We start from the raw sequence: 25,328 nt of genomic DNA, 5'->3' as shown, positions 1-25,328 counted from the left end.
AAGAAAATTGGCCCAACAAAACAAACAAAAACTTGCTTCAGCCACAATAATTAAATCAACTTGATCCAAGGCTAAGTTTTAGCATTTCATTTTTTGGCCCAACAGAAATCTGTATTAACAAAATTATTAAATTAGCAAATGTAGATATGAATATCTAATTAATAATTTTGCAATTAATTATGTCAATAATGTTTTATCATCATCAATTTAAATCAGAGTTTTTCAAACTCATCATCTTTGACTGAATCGAAGGACTTTGACCTAGAAATTTGAAATGCAGAAGGTTAAATTGAACGATAAAAATAAAGAATAATTAATAAATAAATTCACTTGAAATGTTAAATTTATAGAGAAGTAAATTGAAAGAAAGATGAAGATGGAAAGAACCCTACATAAATGATAACTCGATTGCATACTCAGGAATTTTCTGGGATGTGAGTGTGCTTGAGTGTTTTTCTGAGTAAGAGTTTCAACCCCTATTCCCTATCACTTCTTAGTATTTATAGGCTAATATTACATAACTGACAATTAATTTACAATTAATTATAATTAAATACGAAAATACAAATTTAAACTACAATCACTCTTGGTAATCATTTCCACCGCGTGATTGTAGATATTCCCCATGATTTCCTCGTGTAAAAGAAGCCACTAACTCTTCCGCTTTCATAATCATTCGATCAGCTCATCGAATACCTCACTCGATCTTCTCAAATCGAATCTTCTACTTGATCAAACTACTCGATTAAAAATAATCGAAATCTAAATCGATGTTGATCGCTTTCGACCTCATATTCATATGTTTATCTTTTCGAGAGAACCTTCCTGATTCATTTCGAATCAATTCATTCTGATCGAGAATATTTTTCGATCAACAGGTAGCAAAGTAGATACACCTAAATTGAAAGGATCGATTCCTTTGTCTTTCTCGATCGCTACACAAGTATTTGCTCTCTGATCTTTTATACGTAGCGATAGCAACTCACATAGTCACATGCTAACAGTAACTTCTTTGATGACGTAGACTAATTAAAGTTGTTATTTTTTTTTAAATATAAACTCTTGTACTCATACCAATCAATGTAGTAATATACCATCAATGTTACCGATATACACATGAGTAATTACAGTTTGCATATCTATTTATCTGTTAATATTTGTGCTGATCAAAATTGGTAAAAAATACTAGCTTAAGATTTTCTGTAAACCAAAAGAATAAGAAAAATATTCTTAAGAGGATTTTAGTTTCTAAACTAATTTCCCGAGTACATTTAATTTTAAAATAATACAGAAGCAAAAAACGTATGTGCTGATTGGAGAAAACGACGACACCTAAATGTTCTGCCTTATTTTTTGAAAATGTTTATGATCATTTTTATGACGCGTGTTATATATATGTTGAAAAAGAAGAGAGATGCATTATAAGCTAATATATACGGCTTTATTTTCACTAAAATTTTTTAAAATGTATTTTCAAATTATAATTATTTATTCAGATATCTCCATTTTTATTAGAATTAAAGTTATATTATTGTTTTATCGATTTTTTGTAAATTCAAGGTAGTTTGATCTTAATGGTTTAGGAGTAAAATCTGTCCCTCTTTTGCAGGTACCAGTTTTTCATAAGTGCATCAAAGATCCTCGAATTAGAGGAAAAATAAAGGAAAAAACTGAAAAGGTTAAAAATAAAAATTCTAAAAATAAAATTGACTGAAATCAGAAATTGAGTGTATTGAATTTAAATAAAAACGATAAAATACCTTCGATCGAATCAAAGGCTTTTAACATGAAAATTAAAGATGTTGAAATGTAAATTTGACAAGGAAATTAAATGGTGCGTGAAAGATAAATTTGTAAGAAAAATAAAGTTTGCAGAAATTGTAAATGAAAGATAAAAACAATGGAAGGAACCCTATAGAAAATGAATTCGAATGTAGGCTTAGAAATTTGCTGGAATGTGAATGTGCTTGAGTATTTTTTTGAAAAAATTTTAACCTCTGCATTTTCGAACCTTCTAATATTTATAGCCATTTCCTTAACTGCTCAATTGTAAAGTAAAGCCCCCACGTGTGCGAAAATATAGGTAACCGTTACCACTCTTTTGCTTGAACATGTAACAGTTGCCGCATGACCTTTGATTTTAAAATATTCGATCTTCCTCATTCGGGTTTACTCAATATTTTGAATCGCTTCTACCTTCGAATACGATTTTTGGTGACTGAACATAACACTAAGAAAAAAGACCTAAGAGAAAGAGTAGCACTCCTCTCTAATAATAATGTATAAATTATTAGGGGGCTGTAACCACTCTAGATACACCTGCTTGTTTAAAGTAGCAGTCTTAGCCATTAAATCAGCCGCTCTGTTTGCTGTACGCTGGATGAGCACTAAAGTAGCTGTCCAATTGCGCTGAAGCATCTCTTTGATTTTGTCAAGCAGATTAGAGTCATTCGTAATCATGCTGGTTGTGCCTCGCGAAACAAGAAGAAACGCATCAAGATTATCAGTTTCACATATAACCTCTTTACACTCGCAATCCCAAGCCATAACAAGCCCTCTCCAAATAGCATGAAGCTCACAAGAGAGAACACTAGAAAGAGGTATACTGACAGAACAACCTTTCATCCAAATTCCCATGGTGTCTCTAATAAAACATCCAAAGCCAGCTAATTGCTCATTTTCAAAAACGCTTGCATCGCAGTTCACTTTACAGACATTCATTGGAGGTGGTTCCCAGTTATATTGCAAAGAGGAAGGAATAATATGTTTTTGGTTGGTAACAACCTTAGAGAAATCTCGAGTAGCATGTTGAACTAAGTAAACAATTTTCTCCTTACTCCATGGATCATCTTGATGGAAGATGTCATTGTTTCTATCCCTCCAAATCCACCAAAAGGCCGCTGCAAAGAGAAACTCATTTTTGTTGAGGTTAGAACGACTCTAAGACACAAAATCCAAACTAGAGTCCTCAGCGGTCATTCCCAAATTTAAACTAATCCAAATCTGATGAGTTTTTTGGCAAGTCCTAAAGCAGTGGTTAATATCCTCTAGAGCAAGATAACATCTCTGACAAAAATCAGAAGTAGCAAGACCTCTTTGAAACAGGTAACTAGCTGTGGGAACTCCATTGTTGAGACAAAGCAAGAGCAGACATTTTATCTTCTCCGGTATTCTCAAGCGCCAAAGCCAAAGCCAAAGCCAATTTTCATTATCGTTCCAGCCAAATTTCTTCTTCAATAGTCATTCATAGCCGCTTTTAATCGAGTATGTGAGAGTATTTGAGTTTGTCCAAAATCAACTTGTTTTATATTCGAATACGAATATTTCCGACTAACAAATATTAACTAAAAAAGTTTTTAGGAATGCAATTTCAATTTGAAGATACTCTTATCTTGGTGAGAGATAGTACCCGAAACCATTTATACTATCCTCTTTTGTAAGTAACAATGCAATTTCAAGGCTCCTTCTTGTATATTGTTTTGGACCCACACGGAAAAGAAACAAGGTAAAGTTCCTTTTCCCTCAACCTTGTGCTCTTGAGTCTTGACTATCTATTGTGTGCAGTGTAAGCAGTAGTATTAATCGATTGAAAATACTAAATATCAATATTTTTAATGGAAAAAAATAAGAAATTAATTAACATTAATTCAATATTTTAATTGTAAGAAGCAACACCTACAACCCTCTGTTCACCGATAATCGTTTTAATCCTCTTTATTCTCCCCGCTAAGCCCCCAATTACGGTTACAACAAAGATAATAATTTTTTATGGACCCCACGCGGAAATTGAAAAGATGGGTTCCTGTGACTTTCTCGACCACTGCACAGGCAATTGCTCTCTCCGATCTTTGTAAAGCCACTTACACGGAAATTTTCTCCGTTGACGTTGACCAAGTGGAGTCTTCGTCGCATATAGTCTACACGCCTTAATACAAGATATGGTTATCAGCAGTCCATGACATTAGAAAGAGTTGCTCTCTTATTAATTAAGTGCTGAATCACTTCATTCATTACCATCATAGACACATGTCACTTTCGGTTGCTGCTGCTTCTTCTTCTTCTCAAGCACCTGCGACTTATCGATACGATGTTTTCATCAGCTTCAGAGGGGAGGACACGCGTAAAGGATTTCTCAGCCATCTTCAAGCCGCTCTCCGCCAAAACGAAATAAAAACATTCAGAGACGACGGCATGGAGAAAGGAGGTGTCATCTGGGACGAACTTGTCGAGGCCATCAGAAACGCAAACTTGTTTCTTGTTATCTTCTCCGAAAACTATGCATCCTCTAGGTGGTGCTTGAAAGAGCTGGTGGAGATCATGGAACGCAAGAACAATAACAAAGTAGTGATTCCAGTGTTCTACGGAATAGAGCCCACACATGTTCGCAAGCAGACTGGAAGTTACCGCAGAGCTTTTGATAAGCATGAGAGATCTTCGGAGGACCGTTGCCATGTGCAACAATGGAGGACTGCACTCACTCATGCTACCAATCTTTCTGGCATCACCTTTGATTATCACAGGTAATATGACCCTGTTTTGCTGAATTTGTAAGAAAATATTTATTTTTGAGTTTTTTTTATATTTTAATATTTTATAAAATATTTTTTATTTATCTGGTTAGATACAATAACATAAAAATAGGGATAAATACTATTTTCCTTTGCGAGGTATGGGTCGAAATCAAAATGGTCTTCCACCTTTTTATTTTATTAAAATCATTCTTAATATTACAAAACCTTATAAAATTATCTTTGCTAATAAAATATTAATTATATAACAATTTTACCCTTATCCTCATCCACCCACAACTTCTGCACGAAATCCTATCACCCTAGTGAACCCAGAAGCACCAACACCATCTGGGTCTTGAAGAAGTAGATTGTTGTTCGGATTCAGAACTTCAAAAATTGGTCGTTAGAGCCAAACGCAGCCTTAGCATGATCATCCTGTCCGGATCTGACAGTGGCAAAGTGGAGAATGTGATTATGGGTTTGTTGATTGGAAAATGGTGAATGTTGCGAGGGGTTTTGAAGTTGCGGTGGAGGGAGGCGGAGAAAGGGTCATAGAAGTAGCTAGTAGAGGAGAGGGAATCGGTGGTGTCAAGGGAGAGGTTGGGGTTCTGGTCGTCGAAGTCGAGCTCGTCGATGGGGTCGTCGAAGTCCAGCATCGGGGGTGAAATCGGAGAGGCGAGGTGGGGGAAGGAGGGGACTTGGTTGTTCCAATGGCTTCTCGGGGAGCTAGCGTGGTGCTTTCAAGGGCCAACAGGATAAAATCGAAGCTGCAGACGGCGCTGGAAGCCACCCTTTTGGAAGTAGACAACGTGTCGTATCAGCACGCCGGACACGCCGCCGTTAAGGGAAACTCCAACGTGTACGACCTCCTCGCCGACGAGCTCCAATCAGGGTTGCACGCTATCTCCATCGTCGCCAAGACACCCCAAGAAACCACCGGCGCCAACTAATGCGAAAGTTCCAAGCTTTTGAAGGTGTGAGTGCCCAAAGTTTGAATCTTGTACCTCTTTTACACTAACCCATTTAAATTTAAGCTATTATATAATCAAAGCTTGAGGCTTTAGTGTTGGAGATACCAATTTTGGCACTGTTTAAAGTGGCAAGTCTGCATATGGCATCACCACCACCACCATCGTCAATAGGAACAATATAATGGCATTGATGGTGATGTTCTAATAGCTTGAATGTTTAAGGTCTTAGTGTTCCTTTGTTTCTCTATTTTTTTTGTTAAAGTTGTGGCGCTTGATTTTGATGAATTTCTTTAATTTCCAATGGGTTAATGGAAATCAGGTGAACTGGTTCTTTTATGGTGGTGAGTGGGGAGTGAAATTGTGGCAATATAGTTAGCTGTGGATGTGGCAGAGGTGGTGGGGGTGAGGTGATCAGTGGAGAGAGAAGGGTGAGGGAAAGAGATGATGATGAAGGGTATTTTAGTCCAAAAATTAGGAAAAGGATGATTTTATAAAGTTTTATAACGTTGAGAATGATTTTAATAATAAAAAAAGGTCAGGAACGATTTTGATTTTGATTTTGACTTCAGACCTTAAAGACAAATAAGTACTTATTTCTATAAAAATATTATGTATTTATTTATTATATAAATTTTTGTTTAAAAAAATTAAAAAAAGATATAAATTATAATAAAAAATATTTATTTTTATTTTTATTACTAAAAGTTTGTTAAATAAGTTAAAAAAAAATCTTTTTTTCTATTAAATTAATCACACCCAAACAAGCGCTGTATCAAGGTCATTGGTCAAAGAAATAGATCTATATATTCAATTAATTGTTGAAGCCACGGGTACTAATTAATTACATTCTTCTTCCTTAATTGTTTTGGATTCAAATTACAAATACTAAATAATCAATTATGGTTAATCTATTATTTGTTTGTGTTGTTGTTATTACTTATTAGTTGTTACCTTCTTGTTAAACTTGAATACAGTCTATTGTTGTGTTTGTTTTGTTGTTTTTTCTCATGAACTCAGCTTGACCTTCAGGATTTTGTCTACGGTTTGTAATTTCTTTCTCAAGGATAATAATAATAATAATAATAATATTTAAATTAGTATCTTACTATCTTTAACGTGAAAATATTATTTTTGTCTAAAGAAGAAATACCTCAATGTCATCTTCAATGCTATAGCAATGGCAAAAGAATATAAAAACATAAAAATCTAATAACAAGATCTTCAGAAATCGTAACATTCATTATGATTATACATTGAAATCAGGTATATTGTTCAAGATATATTGGTGTTACACGGTATTTTTTTCAAGATATATACAAATTTACTTGACTAACTTAAAGAGAGTATTATTATACTCCAATTTAAATAATGGATTGTAAGGAACTATATATGTTTATCCATTTTCACTTCCATCTATGCTGTGGTTATCTTTTGCCAGGGATGATGAAGCAAAGCTAATTAGTGACATCGTAAAAGTAATTTTGCCACATTGTCTGAAGAACAAGTGCTTCATAGATGGACTCAACAGACCTTTTATTTTCAACACAAACTATACCCACGTTGAATCTCTGTTGATGAGACCCAATTTGGAGGAGGTTCTTGTGATTGGAATTTGGGGTATGGGCGGTATTGGTAAATCAACCATTGCTGAGGCTCTCTTCAATAATTACTCTTCTCAATATGAACGTTCTTGCTTCTTGTCAAATTCAAGAGAATTAGGAAAGCCATGTCTCAGTGACATTTGCAGCAGACTTCTTTCCCAATTATTAAACCAAGATCTTCATAATATCAATATTGGAGTACTAGACTCTCGCACTAAAAGTAAACTCAAGAAGAAGAGGGCTTTGATTGTACTGGATGATGTAGTTGATTCGCCAATTGCAACTGATTTGGTTCCAGGTTTGCGTACTTGCCTATGTTCTGGTAGCATTGTCATTTTGACAACAAGGGACAGGAGTGTGCTTACAAGTGGAGGAGTTGAACAAATTCATGAAATCACGAAAATGAATTATGGAGACTCCCATAAACTTTTTAACCATTGTGCCTTTTCTGATTCCCATCCCAAAGCAGGGTACGCTGAGCTAACAGCTAGAGTCATAGATTATGCTAACGGCATTCCATTGGCTTTGAAAATTTTGGGAGCATTTCTTCGCGCCAAAAGTGTAGCTGAATGGGATAGTGCATTGAAAAAATTAAGGAAGTATCCCAATGCAGATATTCAGAAAGTGTTGAGGTTGAGTTATGATACATTAGATGATGTTGAAAAAAACATCCTTTTAGATGTTGCATGCTTTTTCCACCGACATAAAATGGAGAAAATAACAAGAATATTAAATTCTTGTGATTTCTTTGCAAATATAGGGATAAAAAGTCTATTGGACAAGTCTCTTATAAGTATTTATTCAAATGGTGATTATAAATACATCCAAATGCATAGTTTGATACAGGAAATGTGTTGGAAAATCATTCATGAAGAATATAGGAAAAATGGTGGTCAACAAACAAGGCTGTGGAATACCGAAGAAGTCTGCAATATTTTTCAAGATGAAAGAGTAAGGAAATCATGATTTAATGATTTGGTCTTCAAGATGAGTGTATGTATGTATGTATCAAAATATTGCTTATAGCAACATAGTACTAACATTGTATTGCAATGCTTATCAATTTTGCAGGATATTCATGGAGTTGAAAGCATGATTGTGGATATGAATGAAATTTCAATAGATCCACGTATAATCATCATTGCATTGAGGAAGATGCCAAAGTTAAGGTTACTTGCTTTAAGAGGAAATATCAACATGGATCTTGAATGGAACAGAGTGCTTCTAGAGGGATTTCAACTTCTTAATGACTTAAGGTATATTGAGTGGAATAAATGCCCACTTAAGTTTGTGCCGTCTATTTGTTGGCCTCAAAAACTTGTTCTGCTTTCTATGCGGGATAGCAATGTTCAAAAACTTTGGGATACAGTACAGGTAGGATCATGTTTATATTTCCTTTTATGCTTTTTTGATACATTTGTTAGATACTCAAATAAAGATTGATATATTATAGAAATTAGTTAGTATAAAAAGCCAAATTTTAAAAGAACAAAAAATAGAGTAATTTTGATATAAATAATATTAATTATGGGGCGTTTATTTCAAGATTTATAATTTATAAACTGTAAGATTAATTTATTCTTATATATTGTAAAATATTCTTGCATGCTAATTATTTCTTAAAAAATCATATTTTCATCATTTAATCAAGAGAATTTTTTTCTATAAAAACTTTTGTGAGAATAAAATATCACACTAAAAGATTTCAGAACATTAAGAATAAATTTGATGTTGGCTCTTCTTTGATCTTTCTTCCAACTGAAAATGCAGGATGATTAGAAATAGGAAGTGTCATTGTCTCACTTGCTAGCATAATAACCACTGTGTACATTGTTGGCCAATCTTACTGCATCTTCTTGTACACACAATAAACCAATATGTAACTAGGGTTGGCAACGGGGCGGGTAGGGGCGGGTTTTTGCTCTACCCGACTCCACCCTGCCGTACAACAACCCGCATAGAACCCGCCCCACTTCTACCCGCGGGTAGCAAAACGTTAAACCCTAATCCGCCCCTATAATTATTAAAATCCAATAAATAAAATTAAATTTCAAAATTTATGTAACTATCATCACATACATAACATAAATTAAAGTAAAAATTTAAATATGATACAATATTATTAATCATTTACTAATTATTTTACATATATTATACATATTATATATTAAAATTATATATATAGCGGGGCGGGTATTACATAAACCCGACCCGCCCCGCCCCTCCCAAGAACTCGCCCCGAGTGGATAAGGGCGGGGTGGGTACCCGCGGGTTCGGATGGTATTGCCATCCTTATATGTAACCTTAGATTTTCAAAGCCAACTAAGCTCTCAATCCACATCTATAATCTAATTATATTACAAACTCTACAAGAACATAAAATTTCCCTTCTTTTCCTCCTAAATCCATCTGAACTCTGAAGTATTCATCTTTCATAAAATTCTCCTGCTTTTTCTCCTAGATCCATTGACTCCTCGGAGACATCCTCATGCTTAGAAGGCTTTTCCTTCCCACCCACCAACCTCCTTGGGAAGAGACATCCTCATGCTTAGAAGGCTTTTCCTTCCCACCCACCAACCTCCTTGGGTTTCCAACAGCGGTAGTTCGTGGTGGCAATCACTGCAGTCTTTCCAACCACCAAATTTAAACCCAAGCAGAAAATTGGAATATAAATATATATACCAAATTTGAACAATTGGTGATAAAAATGAAAACTCTAAAAAAACTGAAAAAAACAACACAATACGAATAGAACACCCCTAAAATATTCCGCTTCCCCTTATTCCCAATCTCAGTCAATCAATTCTCCTTCAAATTCAACTCTCTTCATCACAAGTGCAACTCTTTTCATCACATTTTTTTTTTACTTTTTTCTTGGAGTAAACAAATTTGCCAAAGTTTATTTTGTCATAACAAGCTCATGTATAAGATGGATGTTATAGAAACTAGTGGTTCAAAAAGTTCAATACGTTCAATAATAGTAAGATTAAAATGTTTCTATCCAGAAAAAGCTCAAAACTATATATGCATGCAAAATTGACATCTAAACTCATTTCGCACAACCTCACAAACTGTCCCCTTTCAAAAACCAAGAGATTAAAATGGGACGCCAAGAACCCAAGATGAAGAAGTTAGGTTGGAATATCATCATATCTAGAATATCATTAACTATGTTGATCAATTAACTGACTACACAAAAGATAAGAAAATATAACAAACACCACAAGTAAACAGCAATTACAGCTAATTCTTAAATACTTGATATTAGTCCTTTGAAGATCTCACCTGTTCTTTGACCCATCAGCCAAATAAGCTCCATAGCTCCCCACTGAACCTGAGATTAGAATAGGGCGTTTCTTGAAGATTCTACCATCAGCATCGATACCCGAAGAGTAGAACAGCAAGGTGAGGTGCGGCCAGGCGAGGCGTGGTGCGGCGACGCGATGTGCGACGCGGCGATCCACGGCGAGGGAACGCGGCGGAAGCGACACACCACCAGCGCGAAGCAGAGCAGAGCAGACGCACGACTAGCACAGAGTAGTGCAGAGTAGACCAAAGACGACGGACGCTCACGCCGCCAAGGACGACAACGACAACGACGCAGATGGACGACGACACCAATGAACGGAGGAGAAACGCCATTGACTTCAGAGAACAAGCGCTGGCTAGGATTCTTCACTTTTGGGACAAAAGGCTAAGGGTTAGTTTTGGTATTTTAAAAAAATGGAGGTGGATTTAATTATTAATTCTAATCTAATTAGGAGAATATTTGATTTTTGAACAGAATATTTTGTTATCTCATACGATTTTGTCACAGCGGGGACTAAATTGAAAAAAAATAACGTCTAAGAACTCAATTGAAAAGAAAAAAAGTATAGAAATCTAATTAAACATTCGATAAAATATAAGAACCTGTAGAATAATTAAACCTAATATCACAGAATAATTAAATAAGTTTTGATGAGAAAATTAAACAAAGAATATTTTATAAAAAAAATGATAATAAAATATATGACTTAGATTCAAACGACATATATAAAAGAGATAAATATTAGACTACATCCAATAATTATTTATATATAGCCATCAAGAAAAATTTTTGCCCCAAAGGGAATTTTCACTCCTAGGTCATATGATTGTATATAGATGATGTTTAATTTGAATTAACCAACAGTATATATATATATATACTAATCAAATCAAGTTCCATATTCTAAGTTTCGAATAAATTATTTATTATTTTAATATTGTAATGGACAATTAAAAAAATTCATATGCTCAATATGTTTTTAAGTAAATTAAATTTCAAATGCATTTTATACCTATTCTAAAAATATTTATTTGTATTGATTAGCTTGAAACACTTTTTTATATAGGTGTAACAATAAGAGAAGAAAAAAATTGTTAGAAAATATAGTCAATTATTCTAAAAATCTGAAAAAGTTATTGTCATTTAATATTTGATATTAGATGTATAATAATTTATAAAATTAAAATAAGTGAGAGTGTAACGCATTAAACAATACAACAACACTTTTTTCCTCCACTAGTCATGGATATGTTAACATGCATGTTTGTTGGGATTGACAGAATCTACCAAGTTTGGAGTTTATTAACCTCGAGGATTGCAAATACTTGATAGAGTGTCCAAATTTAGCAGGTGCCACGAATCTCAAAATAATATCACTCATTGGCTGTGAAAGCTTACAAGATGTTGATCCATTTATTTTCTCTCTCCCCAAGATTGAAAAACTATATGTGACCGATTGCACATCGCTAAAGAGGCTTTGCAGTGACTATTGTTCTCCCTCTCTCAGTGGTTTGTGGGCCACTGGTTGCTCCAATTTGGAAGAGTTCTCAATCCCCATAATGGGTGATCATTCCAAACTCGGGTTATCTTTACCATCAACGGCTTTGAGTGAAGTGCCATCCACTATTATGCATCTCAAAGATCTTGAGTGGTTCAGTTTTAACATCAGTTACTCTCTTCAGAAACTTCCTCTAAACTTTGCCTCCAGAATTGGACTCATGGATCCAATAAAACATGAAGATGACACATGCATCATATTAAGTAGAATATTTCCCACCCCTGCCTTCTTGTCTCTCAAGGAATTACTTCTCTACAAATGCAAGAGTTTGTCTAAACTCCCAGACAACATTCATGTCTTACAATCATTACAAATATTACAGGTGGAAAGTTGTCATGTCATTACAAGTTTGCCAAAAAGCATTAAGAATCTTCAACAGCTCGGAGCTATTTACATCACTAACTGTAAAATGCTTCAATACATACCTCCACTTCCCCCGTCTATTATATACTTTTATGCCGTAAACTGCAAATCCTTGAAGGAAGTCTCAAGTTTAACCAGTGAACCACCCAGAGAAGACTATGCATGGTTTGGATTCCATAACTGCACAAAGTTGGATGATGATGCATATGAAGCCGTTTTGAAAGACTTGAAATCCAGGATAGAACTTGTGGCAAATAATGATGGATATCTGCATAATGAAGCAAACAATGATAATACATTCTTCTACTATTTACCAAGTAAAGAGAGCATAATTAATCACTGGTTCCCTGACTACTACTCGACAGAAGCTTCGATCATTATTGAAGTTCCTCCAGATCACAAGATTTCTTCTTGTCTTGTTGGCTGCATCTTGATTTCTCAATACCAATCTTTCAACTTTGGCAAGAAAAAAGTGATATTTGGATGGAAATGCTACTTGGGAAAGGGTTGCAATGACTGGGAATGGATCACAACTTCTGGCAATAGAGGACTTTTGACCGGCTATGCTTTCTCTGATGTGATTGATCAATTGGAAATGGTATCAGATCATAAGGTAGTATGGTATGATGGAGAGGGTTCCAACAAGATAACGGAAGCAATCAAAGAGAGAAGAAAAGGCACCACCACTTGCAATCCTATCCTTAAATTTGAGTTCTATGCTCATACAAAGGATAATGAGGAAGTAGTGATAAAGGAGTGTGGGATCCGTTGGATGCATGTCCATGTCAATGATGAAGGAGAGATTAGTCCAGATGCCACTCATGAGGGCTATGAATCTCATGACGTTGAGGTAATGCTTCTAAATTCTAATACTAATGGCACTAGTTTTCACACATTATTGTTGTATTCTCAATTGTTTAGTCTAGAGATCCACAACAAAAATTAAATCATTCAAAAATTGATTTTGGAATATATATAATGGTAGTAAACGAAAACACAGAGTTGATAAATTATCTACGTGCTTGAATTTTTTTTTTAATTTCTTCTGCACAACATAGCTATAATTTTTTATTGTTTCTCTTTCGCAAAGCTTCTTTGCTTCAATTCTATAGATATATATCTTGTAAAAGTCACTACAAGAATTACAAAAATCAAGGTTTACTATGCCCTTTACTAATTATAAATGGACATGTTAACATTTGTTATTGCATAACAAGTGTTTCGGTTTCTTAATAAATTTAAATCACACAAATGATAATAATGATTTATTAATAATATAAAAAACACTTTAGACCTCAAAAACGTCAAAGCTACCAAACTAATACATCACTTTGCAAAAGTTATACTATTTATGAATAGACAAAAATTTGAAATAAAACATTTTCGCTATATTGATGTTTATGTTCATGATGTGTTGTCAATTTTATACCATAATATATTGTTTGATATCGTCCTTGTTTGTGTGGTTAATTACCGTATCGTAGTAATATTGTATCAAATGTGGGAGATCATGAGGAATTATATTATTGTCACAGAATCAGAGAAAAGAGAACCAAAAAAAGAGTAAATTTACGTGGTGGTTCCAAAGATTATTGCTACTGGTAAGTTGCCCAATTATGTTATACTTGATGAAATTACTATTTCTTGAGCAGCTTACTTTTTATATTATAATTGAGTTTGTTTTAATATATGGTCTCCTATTATAATTGTAATTGTAGTCGCAACAATCAATCAATATTTTGTTATTAATTCTACTTTTTATTTCTTTTTTACCTTTTTTTATACTTTATTGATTAATTATTCGTTGGAAGAAAGTTAGTTTTCTAACAAAACCCAATGTTATTGTTAATTTGGTGATTATCATATTGAAACCGTGCTATGTCACTGTATGTAATAGTATATATATCATAGCTTCAAATATACTATACTAGAGTTGCAATAGGCTGCAAATATATTCAAATTTAAATTGCAAGAAAAAGAAAATTATACGGCATAAACCACAATGTGTATTATTGTAAAAGCTACAATATCTGGAATTTCTACAATTAATTTTATGTTATTGATTTTATAACAGTGTTGTAGAGCAAATACCGAAGAAGAGATATAGAGAAATATCACTCTAAAACAGAATAATATCTTCCTGTTAAATTAAGGTACAGTAACTCTCATTTCTTTTGCAGACTAAGTGTTATGCAATATCTTTCCTTTTTTTATGTGTACTTTGTTCCTTTTTTCTCTTCAATTGAGTTGGTTTGTGATTATAAAAAAGTAAAGAGAAAAGAAATTAAAGAAAGTATAGCAGTGGATGCAAGGTCACGTGGCTCAACTCATATATATATGTTTCTTTCTTTTAACTTATTTTTTCTGCCTTCTACAGAGAAGAACATATCATAAGAGAACTCCATCCAATACGAAAGCTTCTGTGGGGAACACCTGTACTTTCTTTAGTTCATTACTATTGTAATAGCAGTTGTCTATTTAGTCACTTTGTAGCACACTTTCTCTGAGAACACATCATTACTTATTTTTGCTCATTTGATTTTTGTTCAATTTCCCTGTCAACTCGGCAGTCTATTTTAATTTGCATATTGCTTTTGCATTGGCATTTTCACGCTTTGTTTTATATTCATATTAAGATATTATCTATTACTACAAGACAGGGTTTAATGATAATTGATTGAGTCATGAAGGAAGGCCATATAAATAAATATTATATTATACAGGATGTCATTATTTCAATACAATACTTAGCTTGTTTGCGACGTACGTGTGGTCACCATTATGCATCTCAAAAGTCTTGAATGATTCGGTTTTAACATGAGTTACTCGCTTGAGAAGCTTCCTCAAAACTTTGGCAACACAATTGTACTCAGGGAGCCAATAAAACATGAACACGACATATACACCCCTGCCTTCTTGTCTGCCAAGGAATTAACTTTATTGTAATGTAAAGTTGTCTAAACTTTCAGACAACATTCATGTCTTTCAATCATTACAAATATTATCAATACAGAATTGTGATGTCATTACAAGTTTGCCAGAAAGCATTGGGAATCTTCAGAAGCTCATAAATCTTTTAATCTGTAAAATGCTTTAATACATACCTACTCCACTTCCCCCATCTATCATGTTCTTTTGTGTAAACAACTGCAAATCTGTGGAGACAGTCTCAAGTTTAACCAGTAAACCACCCAGAAAACACAAGGCATTCATTAGTTTCCATAACTGCCCAAAGTTGGATGATCATGCATAGGAAATCATTTTGAGAGACTTGAAATCTAACATAGAAATTGTTGCAAATAATGATGGATATCCGAATAATGAAGAAACGAATGATAATATATCCTTCTACCATTTACCAAGTAAAGAGAGCATACTTAATGATTGATTCCCTCACTACCACTCTACAGAAGCTTCGATCATTGTTGAAGTTCCTTCAAATCACAAGCTTTCTTCTTGCCTTGTTGTCTGCATGCTACTTTTCACAATACCAATATAGGAACCTTTGGAATAAGCATATGATATTTGGATGTGAATGCAACATGGAAAAGGGTTGCAACAAATGAGAATGGATAACAACTTCTCACAATAGACCACACATGATGGTTGTATTCAAAATGGCGTCAGATCATATGATAGTATTGGATGATGGAGAGTATTCCAACAAGATAATGGAAGCAATCAAAGAGACAAAGAGGGAAACCACTTGCAATCCTATCCTTATGTTTGAGTTTGCTGTTCAAACAGTGGATAAAGAGGAAGTAGTCATAAAAGGGTGTGGATCCATTAGTGAACAATTTGATACAATACTCAAAGCTCCAATATTTAGAGATCACATTTCTTCTTATTTTGTTTTTCATGCTTGCCTTGCATACCAAGCCATCGATAATCCCTTCATTAATATCTCGTTATTTTCTTTTTATTTTTTTCCTCATTTTTTTCAGCACAACTTTCACGTACTTTCCTTTTCCTAAATAGTTCTTCATAGTTTCTTACTCTGTAAAGGTTAACCAAGCTTCTCTGCTTCACTTTTATAAATATATCTTTCAAAAGTGTGGCACTTTGTAATATTCATCCTTTTTAATATCAAAATAAGTTAAAGGATTTAATTTTAATGTTGTATGATATTAAAGTTCCTCATACTCTTGTCTAATTATATATAAATGAACATATTAACATTTTTTATTGTATTGGAAGTATTTTCACTTTAACAATAAATATAAATCACAGAGATTATTATAGATGACTAAAAATCTCTTAAGACCAATTAAGAGTATCAGTTTAATTTTATAATGCAGTCCTATAGTTGACATCGTTTGTTTGTGTGGTTAATTATTGTATCATAATAAAAATCTATCAAATGTGTATACTTAAGACAGTTGGATAATGAAAAATTTATATTGTTGTCTTAGAGAATTGGAGAAAGAGTGGATGCATATTGTTGGGATTCGGATATTATCAAATGTCTCCGAAGATTTTTTGTATATTGTTTTGCTTTCTATATTGGAAAATGGCTCCAAAGATTATTAGTAAGTTGCCTCATTTTGTAAACTAAGCTTTTACTTATATTATTTGATGATATTGCTGTTTTTCTCGAACAGTTTAATTTTCACATTATAGCTAAGGTAGTTTTAAATTATGGTCTATAGTTATAATTATTGTAGTTGCAATATTGCTGATAATTGTTATCAGACTGAAATTAAGTGTGATACAAATTTACATTATTTGCTTGCAGTATAATTGTATCATACCTTCAAACATGCTATAATAGGTTGCAGTATATATTCCAATTCAAATTACAAGAAAAACATTATACTATAACAACCACAATGGCTAGCTACAGTATCTGCAATCACCATGATTAATTTATTGTCAATTCTATAACAGTGGTGGAGAACAGACATTGAAGAAAAGAGAATAAGAAAACTCACTCCAAAATCAGAATAATATTTTCCAGTTAAATTATTGTGTATGTGGTGGTTCGTTTTTAGTGTTGCAACATATTTGTGTTGACTTTTCAAACTGAACAGGAACAATTCTATGCAGTGTTAATGAGAAACTTAAATGGTACTCATTTTGGGGGTTTTATTTCTTGTCATATAACTATTGCGTTGTTGTGAGGTGTGGATATGGGGCTGGCATAAAATGCTATATATTGATATGTTTATTGGCTTGTCTTTCTTTTAATCCACCTTAAATGTTAAGAGGCTTTTGTTCTATGGGAGAAACAAGTTGGGGTCAGAGGATCCATAAAGCAAGTTCGTCCTCACTGAGGTGGAGAAACTGTGTTTACATTGGATTTCAGATGAATCTTTTGTCGGATCACGTGCTATTGTGGTATGATTCGCAATGCTGTAAGCAGATAATGGAAATAATCAGAGGAAGAAAGGCCGTTGATGATGATGACCAGAATGCAAATCTGGAAGTTAAGTTCTTAGCTAGACTACCAAACAAGGAGCAAGTGGCGATAAAAGCGTGCGGCATCCGTTGGATATACTCAAATATGGAGGAGGAATCAAGAGGGTGTGGATTCAAGAGAAGCAGGGAAGTTTTTGCATCACAAAATGAAGAAAAGGGGTTCGAATCTGATGATGAAGGGGAAGAACCAGTTCCTCCGGCAAAAAAATTTAAGCATAGCTTAATGGAAGCTGCCTCAATCCTTGAAGTTGAATCAATAGAATACTTGAGGTAATCTTTTAATTAATTGCAAATGGATATTACCACTCTTATTTTAATAATGTCACTCCTCTTTTTTTTTACAAATCCATAAAACATACCATGGAAAAAAATCATATTTAGAATGGGGTTATAAAAAATAAGAGTGGAATTATTATTTTTAATTAATTAACTAACTGGTTATTATAATTGAGTGTTAGTCAATTAAGTTTAATTTAAGCATGCTTGACCTAGATAAGATATGCTAATAATATATATTTTTTCCTCTTTAAAGAACATGAACAGGAAAAAACTTGAACAACTTTTGCACATTCAATTTGATGGAGACTCCTGTAATGCGGAGATCAAATTGGGGTACCATGTGTAGTCCATTTACAATGAACTGATTTCAAGTAGTGATTGATGTCAATAAAAGCTAGGATATAGATGGGTAAGGTATCATGGGTGAAGGAGCTAATAACTGTGGTTACAATTCGCAATTCGGGGTGTACATGGCCGGATTACGAATTACATGAATATCAGATCGCTCCGGAATCCTGATGGCAAAATCGTTGGGGGGAAAGGGTAATAACGTAACGACAAGGGTGGCTATGAAAGCTGGATGGTAACCTAAAAGTCGAAAGATGTTCATACATGGTATGGAATTAATGAATATTGAGGTTGTTGCTTTCTTGTGTTTCTTTTTGTGTTCTTGGGATTTATAGAGGGAAGGCTCAACGCTACTGTACGTAGAGTATGTCCATTTTTGTATTCGTACTGCTTTTTTCTTTGTACTTATAAAATAATTAAATAAATAAATAATTTCAAGGCTTGTCAATGAATGATTCGATGGTCTCTATATCCTTTGTTCTTTTACCATGTTGGTGAAATAATCTAAACCAACGGTTAGATGCAAGAAAAAAAAAAGATTGTATAATTCACATCATTATTGCACAAGATAGGTACACACATTTGAAAAAGTCAAGGAAGAGTTTCTAGTGCCCTCAATGCCACCAAAATGGTCCCTTCCCCATGTCAACAACAATTGTATGCATATGGTATTTTAGTATTCTTATCTCTCTCAACATGTTGAGATAGTCCACAAAGGTGAACGAATCCATATTGAATCCAATTGAATATCACAAAAATATTTGATTTGATTTGTACTAAAATTATTGAATTAATTCAGATTCAATATTTCTATTTTTTAAATTCGGATTCAATTAGATTTAAAATATATATGTATTTGTCTATAAATATATATATCGTTTAATTTATTTTCAATATATATTTATATTTTAATATGTATCTTATACTGATAGCTGAGTTTGGTGGCTAATTTTAATATACACGTAATATAACTAGTACATGTAATAATACATTATATGATGTCATAAATTTAACAAGTTACTGTTAAGGTAGTGAGAGATAGTACCTTAAACCATAGTTGTAAGAATTAAACCAGTGATCAAATCGATCAAATTATTGGTTCATTAGTTTACTGATTCAATCGACGGGTAAAATCAGTCCACATAAATAAAAAATATAAAATAGTAAAAAACTTAAAAAATTTAAAATATAACATATCAATAAAAATAACCATAAACACTAATAATAAAAAAATTAAACATCAATCTATCATTAACTTATATATGTTACACCACCAAAAATCAATAAATTTAACAAGTTATAATTAATAATATTACATACATATTCATAATCAACAATTCAACATCATTAATTAGTTACTCAGTCACTTAATCAAATTAAAATTTAACTGAATAATTAAGAAAAATAGACATAATGGATTTCACTTTACAAACGCAGAGAAGTAAAGAAGGAGACCAACCTGTCCAAACACGGCGAAGCAGACTCTAGAGAAGGCAGCAGTGACGGAGAAGACGTGACGAGGACGACGAGAGACGTAAAGTAAGGAGACGCGATGAGGCAGGTTGCTTGCGAGCCAAAGACGCCACAATGCAGGAGAGCCACAGACGTGACGTAGCTGGAGACGCACTGTAACCGAAGAGAGGAAGCATAAAAGATGGTCGGCGATCGTAATTCTAGAGTAAGATTGAGAGAGACTCAGAAACTATAGTGTGATGAAGTGAGAAAGAATACCTTCGAATACAAAGAAGAGGGATAACTGTATAAAACATTAGAGTTAAAGCAAAATGATGTCATATTGGTAGAAAAAAAATTTAAACCGATTAAATTACACAAAATTATCTGTTTTCATCAAAATCGGACAATATAAACCCATTATCTCCAATTTTTTATTTTATACAGTCGAATTATTCAATCAAACCGATCAAATAATTAATTTATTGATTTTTTTATCGGACCAACCAATCTTATCCAATTCTTACGACTATGTCTTAAACCATTTTTACTGTCGTCTTTTCAGCTGATGAACACAACACAAGGTATATATCAATGCAGTTTCAAGGTTCTTTCACTATAAATTGTTTAGGACCCACACAAAAAAATAAAAAGGAAGGTCCGGTCCTTTTCCTCAACCTTGTGCTCTTGACTATTGTGTGCCGTGTACACCGTGCCTTCCTTTTCCTCAACCTTGTGCTCTTGGCTGTTGTGTGCCGTGTACACCGTGCCTTCGTGCTAAGGATTATTATCTATTAGAAATGATACCATAAAAATCAGAAAAAAATCTAGGAGAGGTTTTTTTTTCTCTGGTAATAGACTTGATTTTTCACTTTTTTTTTTTTATTTTGATATGGAGTAAGTAATAGTGTATGGTATAATTATAGAGATATAGAATGTTTTACCAGTGTACCTTAAATTTTTTAAATTTTTTAATCACAAATCGAAAGGTTTAATTTGTGTAGTATGAATTTTTTTTTAATTTTTTAAACATAAATTAAATGGTTTGATTTGTGTACTCTTACAATTTTAAAAAATACCAAAAATTACAATATTAATATATAACACTCATTTTATTTCTATATCAAAATTTTTTAACCTTAATTTTTAACTAATTAATTGGAGTTAATTATATTTTTAGTTAGTTTTCTAACAAAACTTAAAAATCAAATCAGTATTCTTTAAAGAAAAATATATGTAATCAATTAGGAACAGTTAATTTAAGTCAACTTTAAATTTTAAAAAATGTGGCCTCAATATTTATGCGTACATTTGTTTTTTTGTTTTTTTTGTTTTTCTTTTTCGCTACATCTATAACAATATATAAAGCCAATACAAAAAGTTGACCATGATTTTCATGTCCAATTTTTTTGGACTATATTAACCCTACAATAAATTATTTCATAAAGCAAATTATAAAGACAAAATAGACATATTTTTTTTTTTTGAAAAATCCAATAACTTCCCACTAAAATGAAAACAGTTTTGTTACTTCTATAACTATAATAACACATCTTCCATTGCCTTCATCCACTGCAGTTTGATTTTTACTTTTCTATATTTTTATTGCTGTTATGTTATTCTCCTTTCTTCAACACTCTCGCCTCCATCCTCTTTCATTGCCTTCATCCACTGCAGTTGCAAATTTCCTTCAGTTTGCAGCAGTTACTACTTCACTTATATCTCTTCTTCTCTTTCTTTTTTAATTTATTCCCAACTTTTGATATATCGAAATAGTACTATATCTCCTTTTGTTTTTATCAATTTAATGTAAAAAGAAATATTTTTTGTCTTATCAATTTGATGCAGAAAGAAAACCGTTTCTTTTTATTTGATATTTGTTTTTATATTTTTTTATATGTCTTTGACTATCAATAATTGAATGAAAATTTCATCTATAACAGTATATAATGGGAATATAGAATGTTTGGTATCTAATTATTTTTTTCCTATTTTATCCCTACTTTTATAATCTAAAACTACATACTTAGTCACGTACTCACATTCTGTAAATTCTATATTAACCTACGAAAAAATTATGTAACTGCTTCATTTTCAACCGTCAAAGAAATTTTAAAAAAATTGATCACTATCAATAGCAAGATTATAAAAATGGCTCCATTTGCAAAATAGTTTAAACAAGGTAATTTTTTTTAATTAAATGTATAAAGAATAATTTTTCTCTTTAAATTATTATCATATTATTTTAATTTAATATACTCTTGATACTTATCTATAACAAAATATAATGGAAATATAGAGGGTTTGGTGTCTAATATTTTTTTTTTCTATTTTACCCCTATTTTTATAATCTAAAATTACATCTTCAATCACGTACTCATGTTCTATAAATTCTGCATTAACCCACAACAGAATGATGTAACTGCTTCGCTTTAAAAAATTACTCATTCTCATTCGTAAGATTATAAAAATGGCTCCACTTACACTATAGTTTAATCAAGGTAATTTTTTTAATTAAATGTACAAAGAATAATTTTTCTCTTTAAATTATTATCATACTATTTTAATATACTCTTGATGCTTATCTACAATATATAATGATAATTAGTGTCTAAATTTAAATTCTAATATTACTCTTAAAGAGAGATTCATTATTAAAAGAATTCTTTTGTCAATTACGTTAAATAAAAAAATTTCTATCCATTTTTTTACAGTAACCTCATTAAGATATTTTTATTGGATGTAAATTATTGTTACAAATATTTTTATTAAGATATGTTTTTAAGGAATAAAAGTAAAATAGTTCAATAAGGATAATTTTTTAAAAAAATTAATTTACACTGATAATTTTTCTCTTCGAATTATTAACGTACTTTTCTAAATACTCTAAGTACCTACACAATATATAATATCAATTAATGTTCAAATTTAAATTCCAATATTGTTATTAACAAGAAAGGTTTATTATTTTTTAAAAAAATTTACACACAATAATTTTTGTAATAATATATCATGATTCATTTTAAAAATAATATTTATTCATCTAAGTCATAGAGTATCTTACAAAAATTATATTTAAATAATTTTTTATCTTTTAACTATTTTATATTTTTAGATTTAAAACTTTATATTTTTTTTATTCAAGGTTTATTTTTATATTTTATTTTAATTCTGTTATTCAAAACTATTAATATAAATTTTAATTTTTAGGATAAATAAAAAGATGAGATTTTTTTTATAAATTAAATTATTGATAAGTAAAATAAGTAACAAAAAAACGAACATAAAATTTAATTTTTTTATTATTTGGTATAAAAATAAATATAATAAAATAAATCATTGTTCTCATAATAATGACATAAAATTTGACATTATCCCTTTCTAGAACTATTTATTTTTTTAGTTTTTATTCTTATTTTTGGGCTTTATTTTAATTTTGTTAAACAAAAAAGTTCTAATATTATTTAACTTTAATTTTTAACTTTTGCCACAAATAAAAATATATGACTTTGTGTGTATTAAATAATAAAGAAAATACTCGAAACAAAAAAAAGTTAAATTTACTCTTTCATTATATTCATAGGAGTGTAAATTATTCGCACAAGTGTTACAAGACCTTTTTTTTTTACTTATTTTTAAATTAATATTCACTTTTGATTGTAATAATTATGAATTAATACATGGTGATAACTAATTACGATTATAGAGAAGATAGAAGGAGAAGAAGAGAGAACAAGCTAATATAAGCATAGGGATGAGTCAATGATAAATATGTAGATAGATCATGGTAAGAAAAAAGAATAATAAAAATAAAAATTAAAAATTCTAAAAGAATAATAAAACTAAAGATAATTTGAAATGTTGAATATAAAATTATAAGAAATAAAAGTTTGTTAGCCCTTAAAATTATACAAAGAAAAGAGTAATTTAAATATAAATTTATATATCTACTCTAGATTAAATAAAATTGAGAAATAAATAAATTTATAAATATTTATAATTTTTTATCATCATTTACACATAATAACAACTTAATGATTTAAGTATTATACCTAAATTAATTTAAATTTAATTATTCTATATATTAAAAAATTAAATAACTTATAGATTTTTTATTTTTATTTAATTATTTTATACAAAATTTTTGAATGCTTGATATCTTAAATTTATTTTAAATGAAAAAATATGATTTAACAAGCAAGTATGAAAAATAAATATCTAAATAATAGTTATACATCTACATATCTAAATCAAACAAAAAAAAATAATTTTTTTAACAAATCTTTAACAACTCTAAAGTTAATATAATGGATAGTTATGGATCAAGGCGATGAACAAAAATGAGAGCTACTATAACGATATGGTGGTAATTGATTGCGGTTGGAGTTAATAGAAGAAGAAAACAAGGAATACTTATCAAATCTATTCTATTATATAAAAATCGAATGTTTGTATTTAATGATAGAACTGACGTGGCATGCTTTGGAGAGTGTTTCCCGATTTAATTATTTTAACTCATTCAATACAATTTATTACCATGACTTAATTATTATATCAGCTAATTGATTTAATTAGATATTTAAATATTAATATAATTTATTATAATATATATTACTTAATTAATTTTACTATATTAATTGTAATTTGTTATATTAGTTAATTAATTTATTTATTTATAAAGTCTGAAATAAAATAAATAATTTATTGTTTATTCTAATTAAATTCATTAAATTTAATTATACATTATATACGAATTAATAATAATTTGTAAATCACTTTATATTATATATATATTAACAAAATATTATATATGTCTTAATGTGTTAATTAAATATTATATACGCACAAAAAAATAAATATAAAGATGATTTATATAATATTAATAATATTATATTAGCACGGTGATTTTTTTTGTTTTGATATCATATAGTATTAATAATGATAATATTATTATATAGTATTATATAAACTTTCTAATATTAGTATAGAAAATTGGAAAATTATTCCTTATGACAATCATTTTTAGTAGAATAGTATGTCCCTTATATAGTATTGATAATTGTTGCTTAATTTAAAGTAATTGTATGTTGGTATCTTAAATTTATTTTCAATAATGACCTAAATAGATAAATCTAATTGAATTGAATGATTATATAAAATATTTTATATTATTAATATACTAAAATTAAATTTATTTTTCGGTACAGAATTTTATAGGTAAATTTTATACAAGATTAAGTTTTTTTTTATCTTTTTTATTTATTTTATCTGTGTTACTTTATTTAATTTTAAGTAGCGTCATATTTATAATTACTGCCAATATGATATTTTATAAAATATGAAAACCAATTTTTTTTTAATTTAAATATCAATGTTTGAATAGAAGAACTTAACAGACTCACAATGAGAGAGAAAGGGGAAAATTTATTTAGAGACAAGAAACTCGGCATGAGAATGGTGGCGACGGGCTCAACAACGACGGTAACGAATGAGTAGCGATGATGACATAAGCTGTGA

General features: G+C 31.0%; 2 protein-coding genes across 6 annotated transcripts; both read left to right on the top strand.

The window, feature by feature from the left end:
- Positions 1-3,832: 3,832 nt before the first annotated feature.
- On the top strand, positions 3,833-14,865 carry LOC130951093 (disease resistance protein RPV1-like). Of its 4 annotated transcripts, none has more exons than XR_009073830.1 (7): positions 3,833-4,520; positions 6,921-8,034; positions 8,155-8,457; positions 11,674-13,164; positions 13,799-13,915; positions 14,389-14,467; positions 14,692-14,865. XR_009073830.1 is itself a non-coding variant. In XM_057879705.1 (7 exons), exons 1-6 carry the CDS (start codon positions 4,027-4,029, stop codon positions 14,419-14,421), a joined length of 3,501 nt encoding a protein of 1,166 aa, XP_057735688.1. In that variant the 5' UTR covers positions 3,837-4,026; the 3' UTR covers positions 14,422-14,467; positions 14,692-14,865. The 4 variants fall into 4 exon arrangements, 3 of the variants coding, with proteins under 3 accessions (XP_057735689.1, XP_057735688.1, XP_057735690.1); XM_057879705.1 differs by having other exon boundaries at positions 3,837-4,520; positions 13,850-13,915; XM_057879707.1 differs by lacking the exon at positions 3,833-4,520 and adding an exon at positions 4,530-5,485 and having other exon boundaries at positions 13,850-13,915.
- A 2,257-nt stretch (positions 14,866-17,122) lies between these two features.
- On the top strand, positions 17,123-20,135 carry LOC130951098 (uncharacterized). 2 transcript variants are annotated; one of them, XM_057879711.1, is made up of 2 exons: positions 17,123-18,002; positions 19,797-20,135. In XM_057879711.1, exons 1-2 carry the CDS (start codon positions 17,512-17,514, stop codon positions 19,900-19,902), a joined length of 597 nt encoding a protein of 198 aa, XP_057735694.1. In that variant the 5' UTR covers positions 17,123-17,511; the 3' UTR covers positions 19,903-20,135. The 2 variants fall into 2 exon arrangements, with proteins under 2 accessions (XP_057735694.1, XP_057735695.1); XM_057879712.1 differs by lacking the exon at positions 19,797-20,135 and adding an exon at positions 18,265-18,797.
- The last annotated feature ends 5,193 nt before the right edge of the window (positions 20,136-25,328 follow it).

This window comes from Arachis stenosperma, chromosome 9 (assembly GCF_014773155.1).
Source record: "Arachis stenosperma cultivar V10309 chromosome 9, arast.V10309.gnm1.PFL2, whole genome shotgun sequence".
Taxonomy (NCBI): domain Eukaryota; kingdom Viridiplantae; phylum Streptophyta; class Magnoliopsida; order Fabales; family Fabaceae; genus Arachis; species Arachis stenosperma.
Note: the sequence above shows the minus strand (reverse complement) of the source record. Positions and strands in the feature narration are given on the sequence as shown.